The sequence below is a fragment of the Cyrtonyx montezumae genome, unplaced genomic scaffold (genome assembly GCF_038088225.1).
Source record: "Cyrtonyx montezumae isolate F1298 unplaced genomic scaffold, pur_monq_1.0 scaffold_4, whole genome shotgun sequence".
NCBI lineage: Eukaryota > Metazoa > Chordata > Aves > Galliformes > Odontophoridae > Cyrtonyx > Cyrtonyx montezumae.
In genome coordinates, this window is record NW_027072045.1 from 13,956,481 (window position 1) to 13,977,482 (window position 21,002).

The 21,002-nt window shown below is 43.9% G+C and overlaps 1 protein-coding gene across 4 annotated transcripts in view; it reads right to left on the reverse strand.

The window, feature by feature from the left end:
- Positions 1-6,329: 6,329 nt before the first annotated feature.
- Positions 6,330-21,002, reverse strand: part of PAX2 (paired box 2) — a 91,624-nt gene continuing 76,951 nt past the window's right edge. For 2 of the 4 annotated variants that reach the window (XM_065746287.1, XM_065746286.1), the window contains exons 10-13: positions 17,675-17,884; positions 13,887-13,988; positions 7,932-8,018; positions 6,330-6,617 (exon numbers count right to left, since the gene is read on the reverse strand). In XM_065746287.1, the coding sequence (XP_065602359.1) occupies positions 6,496-6,617; positions 7,932-8,018; positions 13,887-13,988; positions 17,675-17,884 (521 nt within the window). In that variant the 3' untranslated portion in view covers positions 6,330-6,495. Of the gene's footprint in view, positions 6,637-7,931; positions 8,019-13,886; positions 13,989-17,674; positions 17,885-21,002 lie in introns of all 4 variants that reach the window. The other 2 variants (XM_065746289.1, XM_065746288.1) reach the window with 1 other exon arrangement.

Here is a 21,002-nt window from a genome sequence, read left to right on the forward strand (position 1 = left end):
ATTTCAAATGAGATGATCATGTTTACTTCTCAATCTTTCTTCTTGAAAGAAAGATTGACTTCTCTTCTTTAGAGAAAGATTTACTTCTTTCTTCTTCTGTCTTAACAGGATGAATTTTGAAAAGCTGTATTGCTTTATTCTGGTGCACGTGTGTGTGATTCTTTGCATTTCATTTCTCATAGTGAACATACATGAGCAAATTTCACTCAGTTTAACATCCAGGATGCCGTATGTTAGTCCACTGTTGGACTCAAGTCACCTAAACTTTGTTAGATAAAGGTAATCCTGGCAGATGGGAGATTTCGTAGTGTGGAAATCTAGTTTTGCTGAGATTTGGAGCCTGCTCTGGGCCCGTCTGCCTGGCGGGTGAGCCCTGCAAGGCAGGCTCCCTGCTTCTAGAGAGCTGCCTGGCAGTTTTACTGCAGTGTTGTGAAAATTGAATTGCTTTTACAGACTGTTTGGATTTCCACAAATTGACTTTCACTTATGGAAAATGCCCTGTTGGAAGATTTTCAGCCCATTCTATTAATATTGAAAGGGGAAGCATAAACTGAAAGAAAAGGAAATGTTCTTACTGTCTGCTGAGCGAAAGCTTTGTGTAAGCATTTGGTTTCCTGACAGCATTCCTGCACAGATTTCCTTGCAATACACACACAGCAGCAGAAAATCTGTCCCTCTGACTTTCATGGGCTGTTGTGAAAATGTTTGTAAATGACTCAGAATTGGAGAAGGAGAATTGATTTAGCCTAGCCTGACTCCTCACTACGCTTTTACTCCGCCTCTGTGACCTTAAACTGCGCTCGACTTCCTGGAGAATTAATGCTTGACTGAGGAAAAATCGAGCGAATACCTCATTACTCGGTGTGTTTACAGCACACCTTAATAAAATGTCTAGCTCTTTGTTAGGCGAACAATGAGCAGTTTGGAGAATGGGTTATTAATGACTGCATTTGGCTCTGCCTTGCTGTTGACCAAGATAGAAGTTCAGCAAGAGCAAGTTCTAACAAAGCATCAGGCTGGAAGGATTCTTCTAATGGAGCTAACAATGGGGCAGCAGAGGGAGTGGGAATGAGACCTGAGAGGTGCTGGTTGCTTATCTGAGATGTTAGAGGCAGGCAGAGAAGCTCATCTCACAGTGGGCTACGGGGAAACAGTCACAGAGTGCCAGAGGGCATTAAGTTGTCCCACACTATGACGTGGTGGCTACCCAGCACCACTCTGATTTCTGAGCTACCTGGGGACATCAGATGTGTTATGGATCACTGGGGACCAGTTGTGTGAGATCGATATCAGACAGAGTCCCACTGGCAATGATCCGGAGCAGGATGGCAGGAGCAGGCTCCGTGGCTGTCTTGTGCTGGGAGGGGTTGCCTGCATGTGCAGTGCCTTCCATCACGTGGTGATGACTAGCAGTCATGGCATTGCTCACATTGTGCCTGAAGGGTGCTAGGTATGGCAAACATAACATCCTGCAGACCTCAAGGGAATCTGCTGAAAAGAGAGGAGTGCTGAGGGAATGAGAGAGAGAGGGGAAGAGAAACAATCCAGAAGCTACCAGAATGACATACCAAAAAAAAAAAAAAAAAAACCCCACAAAAAAACCCTTTTTATTTTTCATGTGAGGAAAAAAAAAGAGTTGAACAGAACTGAAGCGATGAGGAAAAGCCAAGAGTGGCTGCAACAGCCTAGAATGGAAATGACTCTGCCCCCTGGCACTGGTCCTCTCCGTAGTCTTATCCCTTGCTCAGCCTGGAGATCATGAGCAGAGCTGCACAAGGTTGGATCTGCATTCAGTTCTGTAATTGCTATTGTTTGTTCCCCCTTTCCTGCTTTGCAAGTTAGCTACCATCTTTGACCCAGCTGTGGAGCACAAAATGGTATGTGTGGGGTCCTCTAGAAGCCCTCATTCTGTCAGACCCCGAAGGCAGCTATAATCCTTTTCTGATAAGCCTGCTTTTCCTTAGGGAAGAAAGGGTCTTTTTTTCCAACAGTTCAGTAAACCAAAAAAATTCCTTTAGGAAAATGTTGATGTCCTTATATTAATCTCTACTCAAGAAGACAAATAGGTGCAGGGCTTTTTGTTTTCCTTTTGAGGTTTGTTTGTCAGCCTCGTGTTGTGTGATCAGTTCTGAACTCTTGTTCTGAATGTGACCCATCATTGCTGACAGGTCACAAAGCGCACAGATGTGGCCCCATTTCTACACAGTGGGGCTCATTTACTTCCCACCCCAGGTCTTAACCGATCCGCCCTGTGCAATGCTTCCAGCCACTTGCCCCACATCCCACTGGGCCAAAAGGACATCAGAGCTTCAGAGAACAGGACTCAAAAGTGCTGCCCAGTTTTTAATACCATGGTCCCTGTTCCTCCCAGGAAAACATGGCGTTTAAGAACTCACAAGATTTCTCCCCCTCAAAAAAAAAAAAAAAAAAAAAAACTGTTAGAGGAGAAGGTGCAGTTGCACAGCATTTCTGCTTGGTCCATTAGATAAAGCAACCATAGCAGAAAAGCTAAGAATGATGTGAAAGAAATGAAGAGAGAGCTGAAGAAGAAGAATAAAGAAATGAAGAATTATTTGTGAGAAAAGTAAAAAGAGAGAAATGTAATGGAAATGTTCATTATTATTCAGAATAATACTTAGCACTTCGATAGAATTTTCTTTCCAGGTTCTTAAAGCGCTGAGCCGGTGCTAATTAATTCAGCTGCACCGTACCTCTGTGGACGGGGAGCTACTGTTATCCCTGTTTTACAGAAGATTGGAGTTGAGGCTCAGGGGAGAAATTGAACTTGACAAAGGTTCTCTGGAGCCAGGTGAAGAACTGGGGAGCATGAACTCCCAGATATCTGCTCCCATACCAGTAATACTGCTCTGGATAGAAAAGTGCCCTGGGAATGAAGAACAGTAAAAGTGAGGGATGGAAGTGAATTGGAGTATGTGAAAGAGATGAGAGAAAGGGAAGAGACAGCAGAATGGAGGAGAGAGATGTGAGTCATAGACTTCCCTGGTTTTGCATAGCAATTTCTTTCCTCCAATTTTTTTTTCTTTTCCTGTAAAACTTTTAAAATAACAATGAAAAATAATTCATTTATAATACAACAACTGTTGGCCAGTTGGGGAAGGGGTCCTTCCAAGGTTTGGCTGTTCCCTCAGGTTCTGGGTTTGTGCTGTGCTTTATTGAACACAGTGTTTTGTTTTCAGTGAGCACAACAAGACTTGCACAGTACAGACAGAGTGTTCCTTATCTACAGGATGAGACGAGGCTGTTTTAATAACTACCATGATGAAGATGGAGATGAACTTATATACAAGAGGAATTGCCTTCACATTACACACATTATCTTCCTACAAAGCAGCAATTGTTTTTGCAAATAACATAATATTAAATAATTGGTAAATTTTTGCATTTCCTGCATAGTCCAGTCTAATGGAATCTATATGAATATTGATGGTTTTCTTCCGCATAATATCATCACATAAATCCCTGTGTCAGCTACTAGACTTTAGCTATAATACTGCTTTACAATGCATCCACCGACTGTAAATCAAAACAATCAACACAAGAAACTCTTTGGCAAATGTAATTCAGTACATTCGCATGGGGGTCTACAGATGGTGGTGGAAGAGGATTAGACTGCCCAGTCCTTTGCATAATTCTGCTTTCCTTTTGGTTTTCCTGATCAAACTACTTGCACTATGTACTTTCCAGACCAACCCAATGCCCGGTGGAAGTCCTCTTTTATCAGCGGAATTTCACCGACGGCGAATTTGTCCCTCAGAGGGTCAGATCAAGCCAGCCATGAGTGAGCCAACTGAATCCAGCTTTTGTGTCCTATCTCATGTCTCACGTTTGGCAAAACACGCTTATGAGAAAGAGCATTTCTGAGCAGGTGGCCCCTGGGATGCAGGTTGCTAAACGTGAAGTGTGACAGTTTCCTTTTCTTGAGCCTCCTCAGTCCTAGTGGCCAGTACTGGGATGTACTGCCTGTGGCCCTGGGCACAGGTAGAGCAAGGGCTCTACTGAGGGACTAGAAGGGAGACGATGAACAGGGTTCAGCATGTGTCTGGTGTCTATGGAGGAAAACATTGGAAGAGTGGTACATTTTTAGACATTACTCTGATTTTTGCTTCTCGTGTAGAATAAAATGAGATAACGGGCCAAATTGTGGTCTCAGTGACAGTGACACAACCCTTCTACTTGCAGCAGGTTACTCAGAGGTTAGGTGTGCAGAATAACACTTTAAATAGTAGATCAGAAGTAACCTCTTTAACTTTATTCTGTACAGGAACAGATTGTAGCTCTTTATCTTCTATGTAAACCCCCCCCACCCTTCCCACCCCCCCAAATACCCTTTTCATTTGGGCATTCCGTTAAAGAAGACACAGACCTATAATCAGCTAGAGCCATGCAAGGGCTACAAGTGTTAGGTGAAAGGGGCCTTCAGGATCAACACTGATTTTTACCGATGGTGGCTTTCATTCATACAAGTTAAACTTGGGAACAGAAAGCTGAGTCTGCATCCACATCTCAGTGGTGGGGAACTCTGGATTTTATACGTAACGTTGGCTGTACGGACTGTACCATTTGCTTTTATGCCCTTTGGGAGTTTGATCCTCAATCCTGTCTTTGTCCATGGACAGCAGCCTATTCGCTTTATCGGAAACCTCTCTAAAGCAACAAGGATCTGCTTGGGCGGACTTGATGCCCTGGGGACAGGCTATAGCTGCCTTCATGTTTTCTTTGAGTATTTTTTAAGAAGTGTCAGTGCAAGGAACAGTTTATGAGTTTGCTGACAATACAGGAGTAATAAGCATTTCTATTGACAATTAGCCTTTTGCAGAACAGTGTTTGCTAGTCACTTGGGAGCCAAAAGAGCAGAAAATCCCTAGGGAATCATCAGGTGAGCATTTGGGATAAGGGGTAAATATTAGGGTACACAATATAGGGCTGAATGTGAAAAGATGAGGTTGCATGTTGGGACTGGCTGGAAGGATGTGGGCATATGGATTTGAATGTAGGCCCATAAATTATCAGGCATATGAGCAGATGGACTGGAAATTGAAGAGGGGCCCATATTGTAAGGCTGGAGTGGTTAGGAAATTAGGTGTTGGATACAGATAATGAGGCTGTTGTCAGTAGGATATGGGGATCTGGAGAACGGGTGCTGGACATATGTAAAATTGTGAAAGTTGGGATGTGAGTGAACGGATGTAGGCATGGGTACAGGGATCAGGGTAAAAGGAGAGGAGCCTAAGGGCTAGGGAACCAAGCAATAATCCCAGCCAATCCTGAATTTGTCCATCTCAGTCTCAGCTGTCCGGAGGGCAATCAGATGGGCCCACGTGAAGCCCCACACTTTCCTTTCCACCACAAAGCGCAGTTAGAGTGCAGCTGGGCTTGTTTTCTTTGTTTGCCAACCAGTGACATGGAAAACATTTGTTGACTCAGAGAGCTTTTTGTCGACTGATGTGTTTGGTAACTTTGTCAGATGTGACTTGTCCACACTGCTCCCCAGAGACAGGATTTGGGGAAGGGGGAGGAGGAGGAGGCGACAGGAGTGGAGCTGGCATCCAATCCTCTCCAATACCACCATCCCATTGTAGTGCAAAACAGAAAGGAAACAAAACCCGAGAGAGTGAAAGAGGAGCATCAAGCGTCAGAGGAACTGGTCTGCCATTTGGGTGGCGGGGAGGGGTGAGACTTGGAGTTTTATTTTTGAAGGGTTTTTTAATTATTATTTTGATTTGTTGTTGTTGTTTTTGTTTGCTTGGGTTTTTTAGAAAATTGGGGGGTTGTTCTTTTTTTTTTTTAAATCCTTTTTACAGACCTTCATGACAAAGCATAAAAACACAGTTATATTTATATATCTATTTATATATTTCTTCATTTCGTCGGTCGGTTTGTAATTGTTGCTCCATCCTCCTGTCTGAGCTGATTGTGTGTCACAGAAGTTGTGGGTGCGTGTGAGGTTCAGCCCAGCTCTGGCCTCGAGGGCACCGCGCAGCCAGCACCAGGAGCCATGCCCGGGGGTGGGATGAGGTGCGTGGGGAGTTACAGAAAGTCACTTGGTCCTTCTCTTGTTTGCCAGATGGGCAGGGCTTAGTGCCACCATCTCTGGTCTACCCAGGCTGTTCCTTCTGTCCTGGGAAACAGGGCGATGGTCACAGGGTATGCATTCTGAAGAGTTCACCACAGAGGAGCATGTCTTTGGGGATCAGTGTTTTGTGAGCAGCTGTCTCCCTACTTCCCCCAGCCCGTACCGCTCCCAGGAGAATGGGGTCCCGCAAGGCAATGGCTGCCAGTTCCCCTCCAGTCTTGGGAGCGCAGGAGGTTGAGCTGTGCCGAGGTGCTGTGGAGGGCTCCTGAGGTGCCTCAGGGTGCAGGGGGATGCAGGGAAAACGGGGTTCTCAGTCTGGCGTGGTGAGCGGTGGAGAGGGAGGTGTGCTGCGGGGAGGCACGGCGAGGCTCTCTTCACCTTCCCAGGGGCAGAGGGATGGGTCAGACAGGTACAATATGGAGGCCTAAGCTGTCACCCTGCAGTTTCATGTGGTTTCCATGGTAGCTAGTGGCGGTCATAGGCAGCGGCAGCAGTGGGAGGTGCGGAGCCCCGGGATGTGGCACTATAATAATAAGGGGAACCTGAAAGTTAACACAGGAGAAGAATGGACTGGTTGAAAGGACAAACAGTAAATAAAATAAAATAAAATAAAAAATTAAAAGGCAAACAAAGAAAAGAAACGAAGGAGAACTAAAACCAAAAGAAACAAGGAAAAGGAAAGGGAGCAAAAGAAAGAACCTTGTGGTCTTGGCTGTGGCAGGGGCCAGTGGGAGGCAGTCAGTGGAGGCTTTCCAAGGCCATGCTTCAAAGAGAAGTTACCAAGGCCCCTGGGTGTAAAGGCCCTCTGTGGGAAGCTATTCTTGGTCCTTCTAACCATCACTGAGGAGCTGAGAGGGAAGCATCAAGCACTGAACAGAAATACCCTACCCCGTGCTTGGTTAAGGGCACCAGGGAGCTTCTCAGCATGTGCTGAGTGTGTCTGCTAAGGTATGGTGGGCTGGTTTTAAAAGCAGGAGGGGAAAGGGAACAAAATTACTTTGTTTTATACTTGGGATTTTAGTCACATGTGGGAATGAAAGCTCTCTAGTTATTGAATGTTTGTTAAATAGTGATTGATTATTAAGATTGCATTTACTGAGGTTTAACAACACTGGAATAAAATGTGCATCTATTATCCAGTTGTTAAACCCTGTAAATATGTAGTTAATAATCACAGCTGATTTATTTTACATATAATAAATATCTTCCTGTTTTCTTGCAAAGAGTTGTTGTGTTAGAAGATAGGGTATTACAATAATTTTTTCCCTTCTGAAAAAAAAAAAAACTGACTTTTTCTGGTCATAGTGGAGTTACTACAGATGGATATATTCCCACAAGAAAGCTCAACTGACAATTATAGATGCAGTGCTGAAGGCTGTCTCACATTCTAAACAGTGTTCCACCTGATCTTATAAGAACTCCTACTGGATTTCCAGGTCTTCAGCAAAGATTAGGTTGGGAGAGGAGTAAAAGCTTATCTGGGTTTTTGATTGGACCTTGGATGGATGCTAATTGTGGCTGGAGACAATAGTGGAACTTGAATTTAGCATCTGATCTGGATTAAACTGCGGATGCAGCCCAAAAAGACAGAATTGAGCTGGAATTCTAAGTGATCTCATGAAAGAACTGGCTTCAGCTCTTTCATGAAGAGGATTATAGCTGATGCATGAGATCTATATTCCCATCCAGACACTGGACTAGAGAGTGAGCAAAAAGACCCTTCATCTGGCCAAATATTTGAGAACCCTTTTCAGAAACAAACAAACAGAGAAAAGAAAACAAAGAGACAAACAGAAGGAGCGCGAAGCTGGGGGTGCGGTGGGAAAGTGGTACTCACTTAGTAATGCAGGGTTGCTGAACCGCCAGGCCTCGTTGTAGGTTGTGTACTGAGGGTGGCTGTAGGGGTTCCCTGAGAACTCGCTCCCTGCAAGAAATCAAGGAAGGTGTGAAATACAGTTAAGGATGAAGATCTATCTGTACTGTGTCATTGAGCCAGTGTTTGTGGTGAGTCCGTATGCCATCAGGAAAACTAGTGTATGTAGCTTCCTTGCCCAGCTGGGACCCTGCCCTTCAGGTCACCATAGGTTTTGTGCACTCTGTGTGCAGTGTTGCTTATCTGTACAATTAAAAATCAAGAGATTGACCTCATAATGAATAAATTAGTTTAAAACGATATATTTAAAAATACAAATATTAAACAAACTGGCTTTGCCTTCTGATTTCTGATTCTCAGGCTGCAGTATGATTGCACATGCAAGCTTTTTCTACATCTATCAACTTTCTTTTAAATAGTGTCGGTGACAAGAAGTGGCACGGGAGCTTTAAGGTACAACACTCTCAATAAACTCCTCAGAACCAGCAGTGCTGTTGCTGTCAGTATGCACAGTTAAGTTTTGTCTTTGGGGCACTGAAGGGTGACAATGTATTGGTGCAGAAGCATATTTTTTGAGCTTGTTATTGGAGCTGTTCTGAGAGTAGGATAGGATTAAATGTAAAACAAAAAGAGTGATTCATATGTTTCCCATTCTTTCTTACTCTTTGACGATGTTAGTCATGAAAGTGATTCAGAGACTCACGTTTATGATTAATCAGTGAGTTACAGAGAAAAATTTCTGTATTCCAGTTCCAGAAAAGAAACATCCGATGGTCATTACATTAGGTGCTATCTTGAATGTGGAAGACAAGCTGAGCAATGGATCCCTCCTTCACATTTGGCGAAAGAGGCACAAACCACAAAACTTGTGAACTTTGTGATCTAATAAGACTCTGAACAGGGATTTGAGTGTTGCATTCTTCTTAAATGTTTTATTGTCCATAAGGAGCTGGATCTCTTTGTATTATAGATGTCTGCCCAGGGCTAGGGGAATTATATTTGGGAACTGGTAGGTACGGTATTGCATTCAAATTAAATAAATCTCCCAAAACTTAAAAAAAAAAGAAACAAAAAAAAACTATGACTCTGTTAAGAAAAATAGTCATTATGTGACTCAATTTGATGCAGTACCAATAGGCGATGGGTGACATCTGAAAAGCATTATGTGCTCAAAAGGCAATGAGTGAACAGCGTGACATAGCTTCTGGTCTGCTCCAAAGGGCGTGTGGAGAACAAAGAAGTGTTGGGAGAGCAGCTGGGGTCCCTGCTAGGTGCCATGGAGGAGGAAAAGGAGGCAGCACATCTTGTGCTGCTGTGTTGGATGCTTGTGTTGCAATTACTGAAGAAATGTCAATTAATTATACTGTAATCTCTGCAAATCTCCCCTCAAAGGAGAGTTAAAGCAAAAAATGTGTATTCTCAAGTGGTAGAAGTGAAGCCTGTTGAAGCTGGTGTATTTGCAGTGATTTAAACTTGAGAAGGATCTGTCCCACTGGGTCCTTTAAAGATGCTCAGAATAACCAAAGCAGTGTATGTTTCAAAACCATTTACCATCCAAAACTCCTTTACAGTAGTTTTTAGTTTCAGCATAAAAATATATTTAATATGACAGACCCTAATAAACATTGTTTTAGTGACAATAACTCAGCGTATTTTCGTATCTAGAAACATTCTACATTGGAAATCACAAGAGGTGTCTGGGAAGGAATAGGTGAAGCCTATTATGGTGCCTAAGATGACGTGGGGTAGGACACAGGCAAAAAACAGCAGATAGTCCAGGTTTACCTCTACAGCTAATCATCTGTGGGTATAGTTGGATGAATTTGACCCCCAAGGAAGAAAAAAACCAATGCAAATGAGAATTACTGCTTTGAAATGCCTCACATAGAGTTAACTTCTTGATGTAGAGAAGTTCTGATGTTTCAAGGCTTCTGTCTCACCTTCTTTCTAGTTGTCACCCTAAACTGTTTATAGCATTCCTAAAGCATGGGTTAAGTAGAGGAGAAAGAGCCCCAGCTATGGAGAGCCAGGGAGGAGAGAGGGCAGCCACTGGAAACAGTGTTTATTGACGAGGAGTGAAAGCATGCATGCAGCAGGATAATGAGCTTTTGAGCTCAACTGTGACCAAGAGGAACTGAGCTATCGCCTTCCCGGATCACTAATGAAACAAGTGTAATTTCCTCATCAACATTGGATTCTGTTTAACGACTCCCTGCCGTTGCCATCACCAGCCCTCTGCAGGCTCTGTGCTCTATGTAAACTGCAGTTCCTTTCAGAGAATGCTCACTTCACCAAAACTATCTGCAGAAACTTGATGGACTTTCTGGGAAAGCGGAAGAAGTGAGCCAGAGATCAAAGTGCTCTGTTACCTTTGCAGGAAGCACTTCTCAGATGCACAAATTTCATCCTTCTCTGAGTGATTAACTCCTGCTTTTTCAGGTGTGCATGCAGGGGCTGCTCGTTTCCATCTATGTCCATCCCATCACCCCAGATTACAGGCAACTGCAAATGCAGGACGTGTATCTTACTGCATTGTGCACATAGACTTCCAAGATACTGGCTGGCATGACTGACCATGTTGCATGGATGTACAGTCACTAGAGACAAGCTTTTCTCTAGACTACGTGGGGGAGAACTCCAGTAAAGGGTTGTCATGGGCAGAACAGAAAAGCTATGGTTGGCACTGGTCAATCTTCTCAGAAACAGCTTTCTGCTGGAAAATGCTGTCTCACCGAAATGGAAATGTTTTGCATGTGCTTGTCAGCTCACTGCAGTTTTGGAAGGAAAAGTTCTGAAATGATTGCAAATTGAAACAAAGTATGATGTTTCAGCTTCCTTGTTTTGCTTCATTTTGCCTTTCTCATCTCATTTAATTTCCTTTCAACTCTTCTATTATTTTAATATGTCCTGACATCTAGAACATGTTGTCATTATTGAAATGTTTCATCCTGATGTTTGCAAATTGAACTATTTCAAGATTCTGACTCCTCATCCCAATGCAAGATGAAAACAAATGTCAAAAAATCAGAATTTTGCATGAGTTGGAAATTCTGCTTTCTGGTCAAGTTCTGCTTTTAGCTTAGAGCCTTTATTTAGGGAAAATAGAGCCTCTTTCTCATGTTTGCTTATATTGGACAGTGATGTTTGTTTACCTGTCAGTAATCCCTTGCTTCCTATTTCTGATATACCTGATGCACTGGCTCTTGGTCTTTTTGGCCTCAGGGGGATGTAGCAATCCAGTGGTGATGTGCTGCTTTGTTTTCCCTTTTTGGCGTGGACTCTTAGCAGCAAGCACAGAGGATCGATCTCTTGAGGCCCATATTCGGTGTAGTTTGCACTCTGGGAACCTTCTCTACCAGTATTTCTTGGTATCTGTATTTAAATCTTGGTACGTTCAGTCTTCTAATACAGAAACTATGAGGCATGAAGTGAGCCTAGCAGGTGGCACGTTCAGAACAAATAAGGGAGGTAGTTCTCACACAACACTCAGTTAAGCTACAGAACTTTTTGCCATAGGCTGCTACAGATATTAAAGGCTTATATTGGTTCAAGTGGCACTGCTTAAAATTGTGGAGGGGAATTCTGTCCAGTGTTTAATATTAAACAGGAAGCTACCAACTGCCTTAGAAAGTCTCTGAGCTGCTACTTGTTGCAGGCAGAGAGGTCTTTCACAAAAGTGCTGATACTGGCTTGCTTTACTCTTGCACTCTTCCCAGGATTCACTTTTGGCCTCTGACAGAGAGCAGTGGCTGAAGAGACCTGCGGTGTGACCTATTAAAGCTGATCTTGTGTTCCTACCCAGGAAGCCTCTTTATCTCCAGCTTGTTGGCTTCCATCACATAAGAAGACAGGAACAGAAAGGCTGCCAGGCTGGAGCTGACCAGCGGGGCCTGACCAGCACAGCCAGGACTCGGCACTATGTAGAAAGATGCAGTAACTAATGCAGGATGCCTGAGCAGGCGTCAGGAAGACTTTCCATGACTGAATCTGGGCATCAGTTCTAATGTAAAGATGTCTGTTAGACTTGAATAATCTCTTTGGATTATAACTCAACTTTCTTCTTCATCATTCTATTCCTAGCAGTTTTTCAGGGTTGGGTTTTTTTTTTTCTTTTTTTCTTTTTAATTTCAGTAGCTGTGTGTTTTTAGAGACGCTCTTATCTTACAGTAAGTAGCCTCTGCATCAGATCTCCTGTTCTTGGATAAATTATTCCTGTGATTAGCAGTCTTAAAATCATTGTCCCAGTTTAGGTGTCAGTATCACCCTTGTATTGAGGGTGTTAAAATTACATAGCAGACACTGAACATGAGGTCCTGTGTGTTCAAAGTTGAGAAGAACCCTGCCTGTGGTTTAGAAATAAGTATTCAAAGAGTCATCTATTTTAGTGCTACCAATCATTTCTGTATTGCGTGACCTACGAACTATAACTGACATGTATGTTGTTAACTGAATTTGATTACTGTTACGGAGTGCTTTTTAAAATTGATTTATATCATCGTAGTGCTCCTCTGATTCTGGAGCCAAGTTGAAACCTTCTCTCAGAAAAACTCAGCGTAGGTGATGCCCTGAGTTTTGCAAGCTCTGCAGCACCCCAAAAATTCAGCAGCCATCTATACTGAGGGACTGAAGGGGGTTTAAGGAGGGTATCCATTTTACCTGATCTGAAGGTCTCAGCATAGTGCAAGAGCTTTTTATATGTCTTAGGATCATATGCAATAGGCATCTTGCTAGCTGCAGAATGTGACCATAGGCATTAGCTAGTACTTTGTGGTATATAAACAGTGATTTGTCATTTAAAGGTGTTAAGGCTGACCTACAAACATTCCCTATTGGTGATATTTTCACTGATTAACTGTGCTGTGCAGCGTGAGCTTGTTTAGCTGGCTGTTTCAAGGTTTGGATGAGGGTTAAATAGACTCACAAACCCTGGAAATCATTTTGCAGTGATCTAAAAGCTTTCCCTTAGCTTTCTGCCACTACACTTCACAGTTGCTGTCTGAGTCATTCCTCTGATAGCAGAGGTTGCAGAACAGGCTCTACCTGCTCATTAGCTATTGCAGCTCCCATAAGCAGAAAGCAGTGCAGATGAAGTCTTGAGTCCTGAGCTACTGTGGCTGAGAAATGAAAATCCTGCCTCTTCATTTATCTACTTGGGCTAGCTGTCATCTGAGAACTGGAGAGTAAAGACTGTGGGAATAACCTTCTCAATTTTTCAAGGGTAAATGATCCCCTGAGCTCCCCATACCCTGGGCAGCATTACTCAAGACATTTGCCAAACGAATGTGCTTCTTCCAAGGCTTTGGGTGGGAAAAGAACAGTTTGCCTTGCAGTGTAGGATTAGGTAGACAGAGCTCTTGAGCTGGAGGCACTGTCTTATAAACAGGAAGTGGGTAAGTTGCTGGCTGTTGAAAGTGAATAGTTTCTCCTGAAATGCTGTTAATCATTGTTGAGCTCTTAGCTAGTTTAGGCTGTGGACACCAGGTCTCCAAAACCTGCAGGTGTTAAATTACCATTGACGGTTTGCAGTTTGAAGCCCTGTCTTTAGACAGACGTAAGTTGTTACCCTAAGTTAGTGACCAGCTGAATATCCTGAGCCACGAGGAGTACATAATAATCTGCACGGATCATTGAAAAATAATTGCATTAGTTAATGAATACTAAGGTTAATTAATTACCAATTAATTGGCACAGGTTATAGATAGCTAGTTGCCCATAGCAGCAGTGAATCAGTTACCAGGGGAAAGACATACACTGCAGAATGGGTGATGAGCTACTTTGGTTTTAGGCACCTGACATATTATTTGTGAAAAGAATAGACGTCAATGGCAGCAAAGCAATAACAAAGCCAACTGTGAAAGCTGTTACACTGCTGGTATGCTGTTCAAACACGTGTGCACCATTATTGAATTCTGGACTTACCAGGAACCATTCCTGCCAGAGTTGAGGTTGGGTAGCTGCCTTGTCCAGTTGGGGGAACATGGGGTGGGTAGCCAGGCAAGGTGGTGCTTGCCATATCACGACCTGAAAAAGGAAAGAATTGGAACAGGCGATCAGTAGGGATAGGGTCATTCAGTATTGATTTGATATCACCTTTGTCCCACCATCATTTGACTAGCAGTTTGATGGGCAAGTGCTGTGCGGCCTGCAGCACATATGTACTGACCTTCCACTGAAAGTTTTGGGGGAAGATTGTGGCACTTTTGATCTCAGGCTATAAGGATGAATGTTAAAACTTAGCACTGTGAGGCTCAAAAGAATTTATTTTCACTGTCAATTTTTTTAGCCCTTTGGAAATGTTGGATCTATTTTAAGTAGATCAAAATGGCCCTAAGCTGCACAGAGAATGGCAGCACATTAATTGCCAGAGTAGCTGGGGTCCCTTCTATAAGCAGTCGATGCAGTTCCAAAAATGTGGTGATGTTGCCTAAGGGCATGATCGATGTGTAAGGCACTAGAAAGTGATCCAAGAGTTTTCTGCTCCTGTCTCTGTTCCCACTTCTGCTGTTCACCTGCTGGCACTTTTAGGCAAGTCACTTCACCTCTCTGTGCTTCTTTTTATGCTGCAAACTCTTTGGTGCAAGGGCACATTCCCAGTACATTTGCACAGTGCTTATCGTGAGATCAATAGTTGCTGGACAACTTCCAGGTGCTGGTGTAATATATAATAACAGAATTGTGCAAATTAATTTGAATGTCACTTCATTTTTATCACAGATACAGGTTTTTGTTAGTAGTTCTCCAAGTCTTGGTATCTTCTCTCCACCAAAGATGTTAGAAAGAGGTATGGGCCAAGTGGATGATGGTAGTTTATTTTTCATCTCTTAGGAAGTACAGCTGGAGGCTTCTTGGTTGATGCCAGAGGCATTTCCTCATTTGGACTGGTTAGCCTGAAAATGGGCCAGCCAGAAGGGCATTTTGCTGTTAGTGCTTATTGCATTTAAATGAACTGAAATCATCTCAGAAGCTGCTGGGAGTTTCAAGCCAAAACCGAAAAAAAAAAAAAAAAAGGGTAAATAAATTAAGATAATCTTTCCTCTGCAGCTGCTGGGAGATTTACAGCTCAACCTCCAGTGCTGCCTACTGAGATCTCAGCCTGCTCCAGCCATCCAAAGTCTCTCATCTTCCCTAGGTGAGCTGTAGCTCACCAAGAAGTTTGTGCCATTTGTTGCTCCTTTCTGAAGTGATGCCTATACTGCCTATTCTTAGAGAGCTGGAGTTTGACATACCTTTGGAAGTGACAGTTTAAGGATGTTCCACTGACCACTGGATTCACTGGAACTGTGCTGGGATGTGTGATTGGAAGAATAAGAATTGCTTTAGCTTGACTAGGGTAGAACAGTAACTGATAAGCAAGCCCTAGAACAAGCATGGATGTTGTCAGAGGTGTCAGAAATAAGTAACAGTTACATGGCAGAGTGAAAACAAAATCAACGTGGAGAATTACCCCTGGGGGAGGAAATTTCTCTAGAATTAGGTGGGCTAAAGCAGTGTCGTTGCTTTTGTAGATCTTGACTAAAGATTGCTGAGGTGATTTGCTCAAGAAAAACGAAAAGCAAGTTCTTTCTCCCTGAAGAGATTCCTGAGCCACAGCTGACATTCCTAGCTCACTTTGTCTGAAAAAATGGCCACAGAACTGCTAGGCAGAGATCGAGCCATTTTCCAGCCACTCCCCAGTACTGATAGAAATAAATATATGTAATGCTTTGAGGATTTATATTCTACACTCTTCTACTCTTTTATCACCACTATTGCTTTAGTGATTTGTAGTTGCACGTTAGGCAGTATGACTGATATCAACTAGACCTAGTTCTTTTTTTCTCACGTTCTTTTAAGGGAAGAAAATATTTATGCTTCAAATTCATGTATTTTTGGTTTTCTTTATTCGCTACTCAGAGATGTAGATGATGAGTGAGAAAACAGTGTCACTGAAAAGTTAGAGAGAGCGTTATATAGTAACAGGCATAATTAATTCATTTTGACACCTCCATTCGTGTGAGAATACATACACACTCACTCTGCTACCCGATCTGCACGCATACGCCCCTATGTTTTTATTCAGATGTGAGCTCACAGAGGCTGATATTCAAAATTCAATGTGGAAGATTTGCTTGGAAGTAATCATCTGTCAAAATCCCAATCTTGAAGGTAACAAACAAGCACAGTATCACTAAGATGAATAAGAATCCTGCAGAGGAACTCTTAAGTACTACTACATAGAAGCAACCCCCTTCCATTACCTCTTCTCATTACCACCAAGTAAACAAGATAATTAAATTATTGTACTGGAAGGTTATGGCAAAACTAGCATTTGTCCTGCTTATAGCATGCTTCCAGTTCTAGTCACCCTCCTTTCTCCTGGAGCCTTCTGAGTGAGAACCTCATCTTCATCACCCTGCCTTTCTTTGAGCTTTTGAACACTTTCTTCCAAGTCTAATTCTCTGTAAAGATCCTAAGGCAAGTTCCTCTCCTGAAACACAGTGCCTTCCAGCTTAGGGGGTGGTCATATATGACACTATCCCCACTGAAGCACATTGTTGGAGAAAATCTGTCAGTAGAAGCCCTGGCTTAAAGGAATACCTGGAGCTTAGGGGGCTCTTATTGGCTGCAGTAAGATTTGGACAAGGTTATGAATGCAAAATTCTTTTCTGTAGTTGCTTGCTACTGTCCTACAGGGAGGTTTGGAAACACAAATATCTGAGAAGACAAAGGCAGGATGTTAAGTCAAAAGAGAAAAAAAACTATAGGAACATGAAAGAGGTAGAGGTAAGATATGTTTCTTGAGCACTAGGAACTGTGGTCTGCACTCTGAAGAACTTGCCTGATTTACATTCTTTGACAGTGGAGTGACAGCACTCTCAGTCATCACCTAAAAAGATTGCCTCTATTTCATCCAAGCTACCCCTGAGCTTCTGCAGCAGTGATGCTTCAGTCACCCACACAGGAGCTTCCCTTGATACCTACCTTAAACTCTACTCTCCTTCCTCCCCTCCAGCCTGCTGTACCTAAGTGCTCCATTTCTGCCGCCTCCTTCTGTCCTTCCCTTGAAGGCCACCACAAGTATGTATGCGCTTGGCTATAAGACTTCAGAGTTTCTAACCCACTCTTCCTGGTCATGACATTCAGACCATGCCTTTTATCTTGACTGCCTGGCCTATCACACGGAGGTGCCATGGAAGCAGCTGTTTCAGTGCAGCTCACAGTGTAGTGGGGGCACTGCTCACCTACTGACTGCATACTGGTCTCACTTGGTAGCTTTCACAAGCCATGCTGAATAACCATGCTAGCAGTCCCAGGGGTGGCTAACTTACTCAAGCTGCAACCATCTGCCTTAGGCTAGCACACAGAACCTTTGCTGGGCCCGCTGTACACAGGGGAGTTATGGTTATGGAGACAATGAAGGATTTTGCTGTACACATATTTCCTTACTAAGCCCCAGGCCCATCCAAGTGGGTCACCCGGTCACTTCTGTGTAGTTACAGCTTTTTTTTCCCCCATTTTATTCTACAAAAATGAAGGAATGGCGTGAAGTCTCCCTTTGATTCTCCATGGAGCTGGGAACGCATGCTGCATACGCAGAACTGGAACACCGTTGCTCTGCTTCCCACTTGCACTCAAAGAGCTTGCAGCATTCACTGGTCTCCCCATCAGGTGAAACTGACCCCCTTTCCTGCAGCATCCCCACTGTGTTTGTGGCCAAGGCCGGTTACCTGCTATCAGAGGCTGGCTGCTGGACTGCCCAAAGTGGGCACCATGATGAAGGAAGGCACTGTAGCAAGGCGTGGACGCATCGTCTGAAAGGGTCATGTGGAAGGGCTGAAGTTCAGCCTGCCCAGAGCCGACCGGCGTGGTGGGGGTGAAAGGGGTGAGAGAGGCTCCATGAGGCTCTTGCTTTATACTGAGGGGAGAGGAGAGGTTTTCTGTGGTAGGGTAAGGGATGGACACAGACAGACAAAGGGAACAGGGGGAGGAAGAGGAGGGTGGGAAGGGAGGAGAGGAAGAACAAAATGGGTAAATGAAAATGAAGTGGTTAAAATCTACAGGGAAATTAATTTAAAAACAAAAATAAAAAATAAAAAGGTTAGGAGTAGATCAGAGGAGCCAGTGCTGAGACAACAGCAGTAAATGCACCCGGGGGCTAGGCTCTGACTGCAGTGATGCCTCTGCAGGGCAGCAGGGTACGAGAAAATGGAGTGCAGTGGCGGATGGGAGGGATGGGATGCAGGGAAGTGTGGGAGGGAGCATGCGGGAGAAGGAGGACAGGAAGAAGCATGGGGTTGGGAAGGAGAAGAATGCTCTGAAGCTTCTGTGCTCCCTTTCCTGCTGCTTTCTCTTGCTCACGTGACGATGCTATGTTCACACAGTTTGGCCCAGGGAATTACACCCCTTTGTCTCTTCAAACCCAAGGTAACCTTCCCCAGGAGAGCAGCATGGTTATGAGCACCTGTTAAAGAGGATGCTAGGTGTAATGGCTAAAGCTCGTCAAGTCAAGCTCCTTAAAAGCTTTGACAAAAGAGGTGCTGCTGAAGTTTGCAGTGGTTAAAAAGAAAAACTGAACAGTGCCATTAAATAGGTAAATAAATAGATAAATAATCAATTGATCTTTTTTACAGTGGTGTGCACCCAGTACTGTCTCTGGTAGTTCCCATACAGATAGGCTGATGATCAGATACAATGGAGGAGAGGAAATGTGGGAAACTTATATAAGGTCTTATTTTAATTAGTGTTTGCATTAAACCTCCATTTCTGATGTGCAGATTTGCACAATAGATAGAGCTTTGAAGCTGCTCTTAACTGAGCTCCCAGGTAAGAAGTCTGGGAATTGTAGAACTCTGCACCTGAAGTGTGGTACTCCAGTACGCCCGGTGTTGTTGGGTCAGCAGTATTGGAGTCCTGTATTTAAACAGCTGAAAGAGAAGCATGGATGACATGCTCACATGTAGTCCAAATCACCTAGCAAACCAATCTTCCTCAGGTAAACAAAGCCAATTAATAAAAGCTATCTCTCTGCTATGATGGCAGATAAGTTAGTTGTGGTGGTTTTGATTTATACAGAGGTACAAATGTGACGTATAATTAGACCATGAATCTGGCCTCATTAAAGTAGAACCGGCTTTAACTGACTCCAAGCACAATATTGTGAGGCTGCAGTGCTCACCTCAACAATAAAGGGCTGGGCAGTTTCTGTCTGTGAATGTTGTTTATCCTGAGGCATTTGTTTCCAAAGGTTTGTTACCTAGCCGAAAGGATAATTTTCCATCTGTGTTCTCTTCCAAGTACCTCTAACCTGGATGGCCAGCAAAGATCCATGAGCTGTGAGACTCCTTTGCAGTAAAGACATATGGTCATGGGTCAGTTGATTGGGAAGGATCAGTTCTGGACAAAAGGAGTGCAGTTCCTTTTGGTTTAGATCATGTAGGAAAGCCTCTGGTATGCTCAGGGGGGACTGTCATTTCTCCTCCACTTTTGTAATTGGAAGTTCTGTTGGACATGGAACTTTTCTTAGGGATGTGATAAACAGAAGCTTGATTCTGTGGTGATTATTACCCAGTTAATTAGAGTCACCAGAGTGAGCAGCACATCAGCTTCCAGGCTCTGCTTTTTACTGCTGGATACTGCCCTACAGTCCTACAAGTGAGTCTTCCTTAAGCCAGTGCCCAGTCAGTAGGTGGAGGACCCCAAATCTATTTCTCTCTTGGCTCCACTGTCATCAGACGTCAAGGAGTGTACAGATCTGCCAAAATAAACTGGGGAGTCCTTGGTGCTGGGCATTGTCCTGGCTCCTTGCTGCTCTCTGTGCTGTGCAGGAAAGGACAGGTGTAGGGAGCCGCTGGGGAGAAGATGGACGTGGGAAATGTGGGTGGGCAGAAGCAAGAGGTGCTGTGGGCAGAGGTTAATCCTGTTTGCACAGCCCCTGGGCACGTTGGGTTTCCTAGTCCCTCCCCTGCTTTATTTCTCTTTTAAAGCATGGAATTTTCAGCTATAATCCTTCCTAAACCGTGGCATTTTTCAGGCGCTCTGTGTAAGTGAAACCATAATCTCTGGTAAAACAGACCGCTTAAGCTGCTGTAGCATTAGGCCAATCTGATCCAGCCCCTGGATTTCCGCTCTGCCCAGCCACCACAGAGAGGATTTCAGCCTGAAAGACTGCCTAAAGCCCTCACGATGGGAATAACAGTGCCAGGCCTTGCCTTGCAAAGCTGTGCAGGGTTAAGGGACCAGAAGCTATTTGTCCTGGTGCTCTGAGGCTGTTAAAGCCCCTGTCAGGCTTGCTGCAGAGATGAGCCTAGCCTTCTCTTGAACACATCAAGGCTTATGAAGAAAAATTCCTCACACCTTGCAGACGCAGCACCACTTAGTGCAGGGGGATAAAGAAGTCAAGAGTAAGATGGCAAAGAGAACTGGGACACAGTGCTGCTGAGCACTGCTCTCTAAGAAAAGCAGAGGAGAGGAGGGCAAGGTGAGACACCAAATGTTTGCACGACCACACCTCAGACTTCTACGCATCTTTTTGTCTGTCTGTCATTCAGTTTCCACTCTGCAACTGTGTGGACATAGCTTATACCCCGTGCGTTGTTACTGGTGGGTGGCAGTACGAATTTTACCCCTCTCTTCACTTACTGAGAGCACCTGGATTCTGTCTCTGATAGAACTCCTACTTCTGCTGTGCTGGAATAATTGTCCCAGCAGTGAATTATAGCTTCAAAGTGTGTCAGTAGCAGATGAGATCAATTGATTGATCTATTTATCCACACGTGAGTGACACAGTCCCATTTTTCATTTTAACCACCTCAAACTTCAGCTGCACCGATTTTGTTTCCACTTCTGATTTTCTCCAATCTCTAATTTTTTTTTTGGTATATGGGATGGAGAGCAGGAAAGGGAGTTCCGTAGTTGGCCCTTCCTGTCCCAAGTCCTACTAGGGCCTGCAAGCCAGCTCTCGTGGCAAATCTGAGTCTCATGGGGGTCCCTCAGTGAGATGGTACCGGGGAGGCCCAAGATATCTAACAGCATCTTACTGGTATGGAAATGGACCTG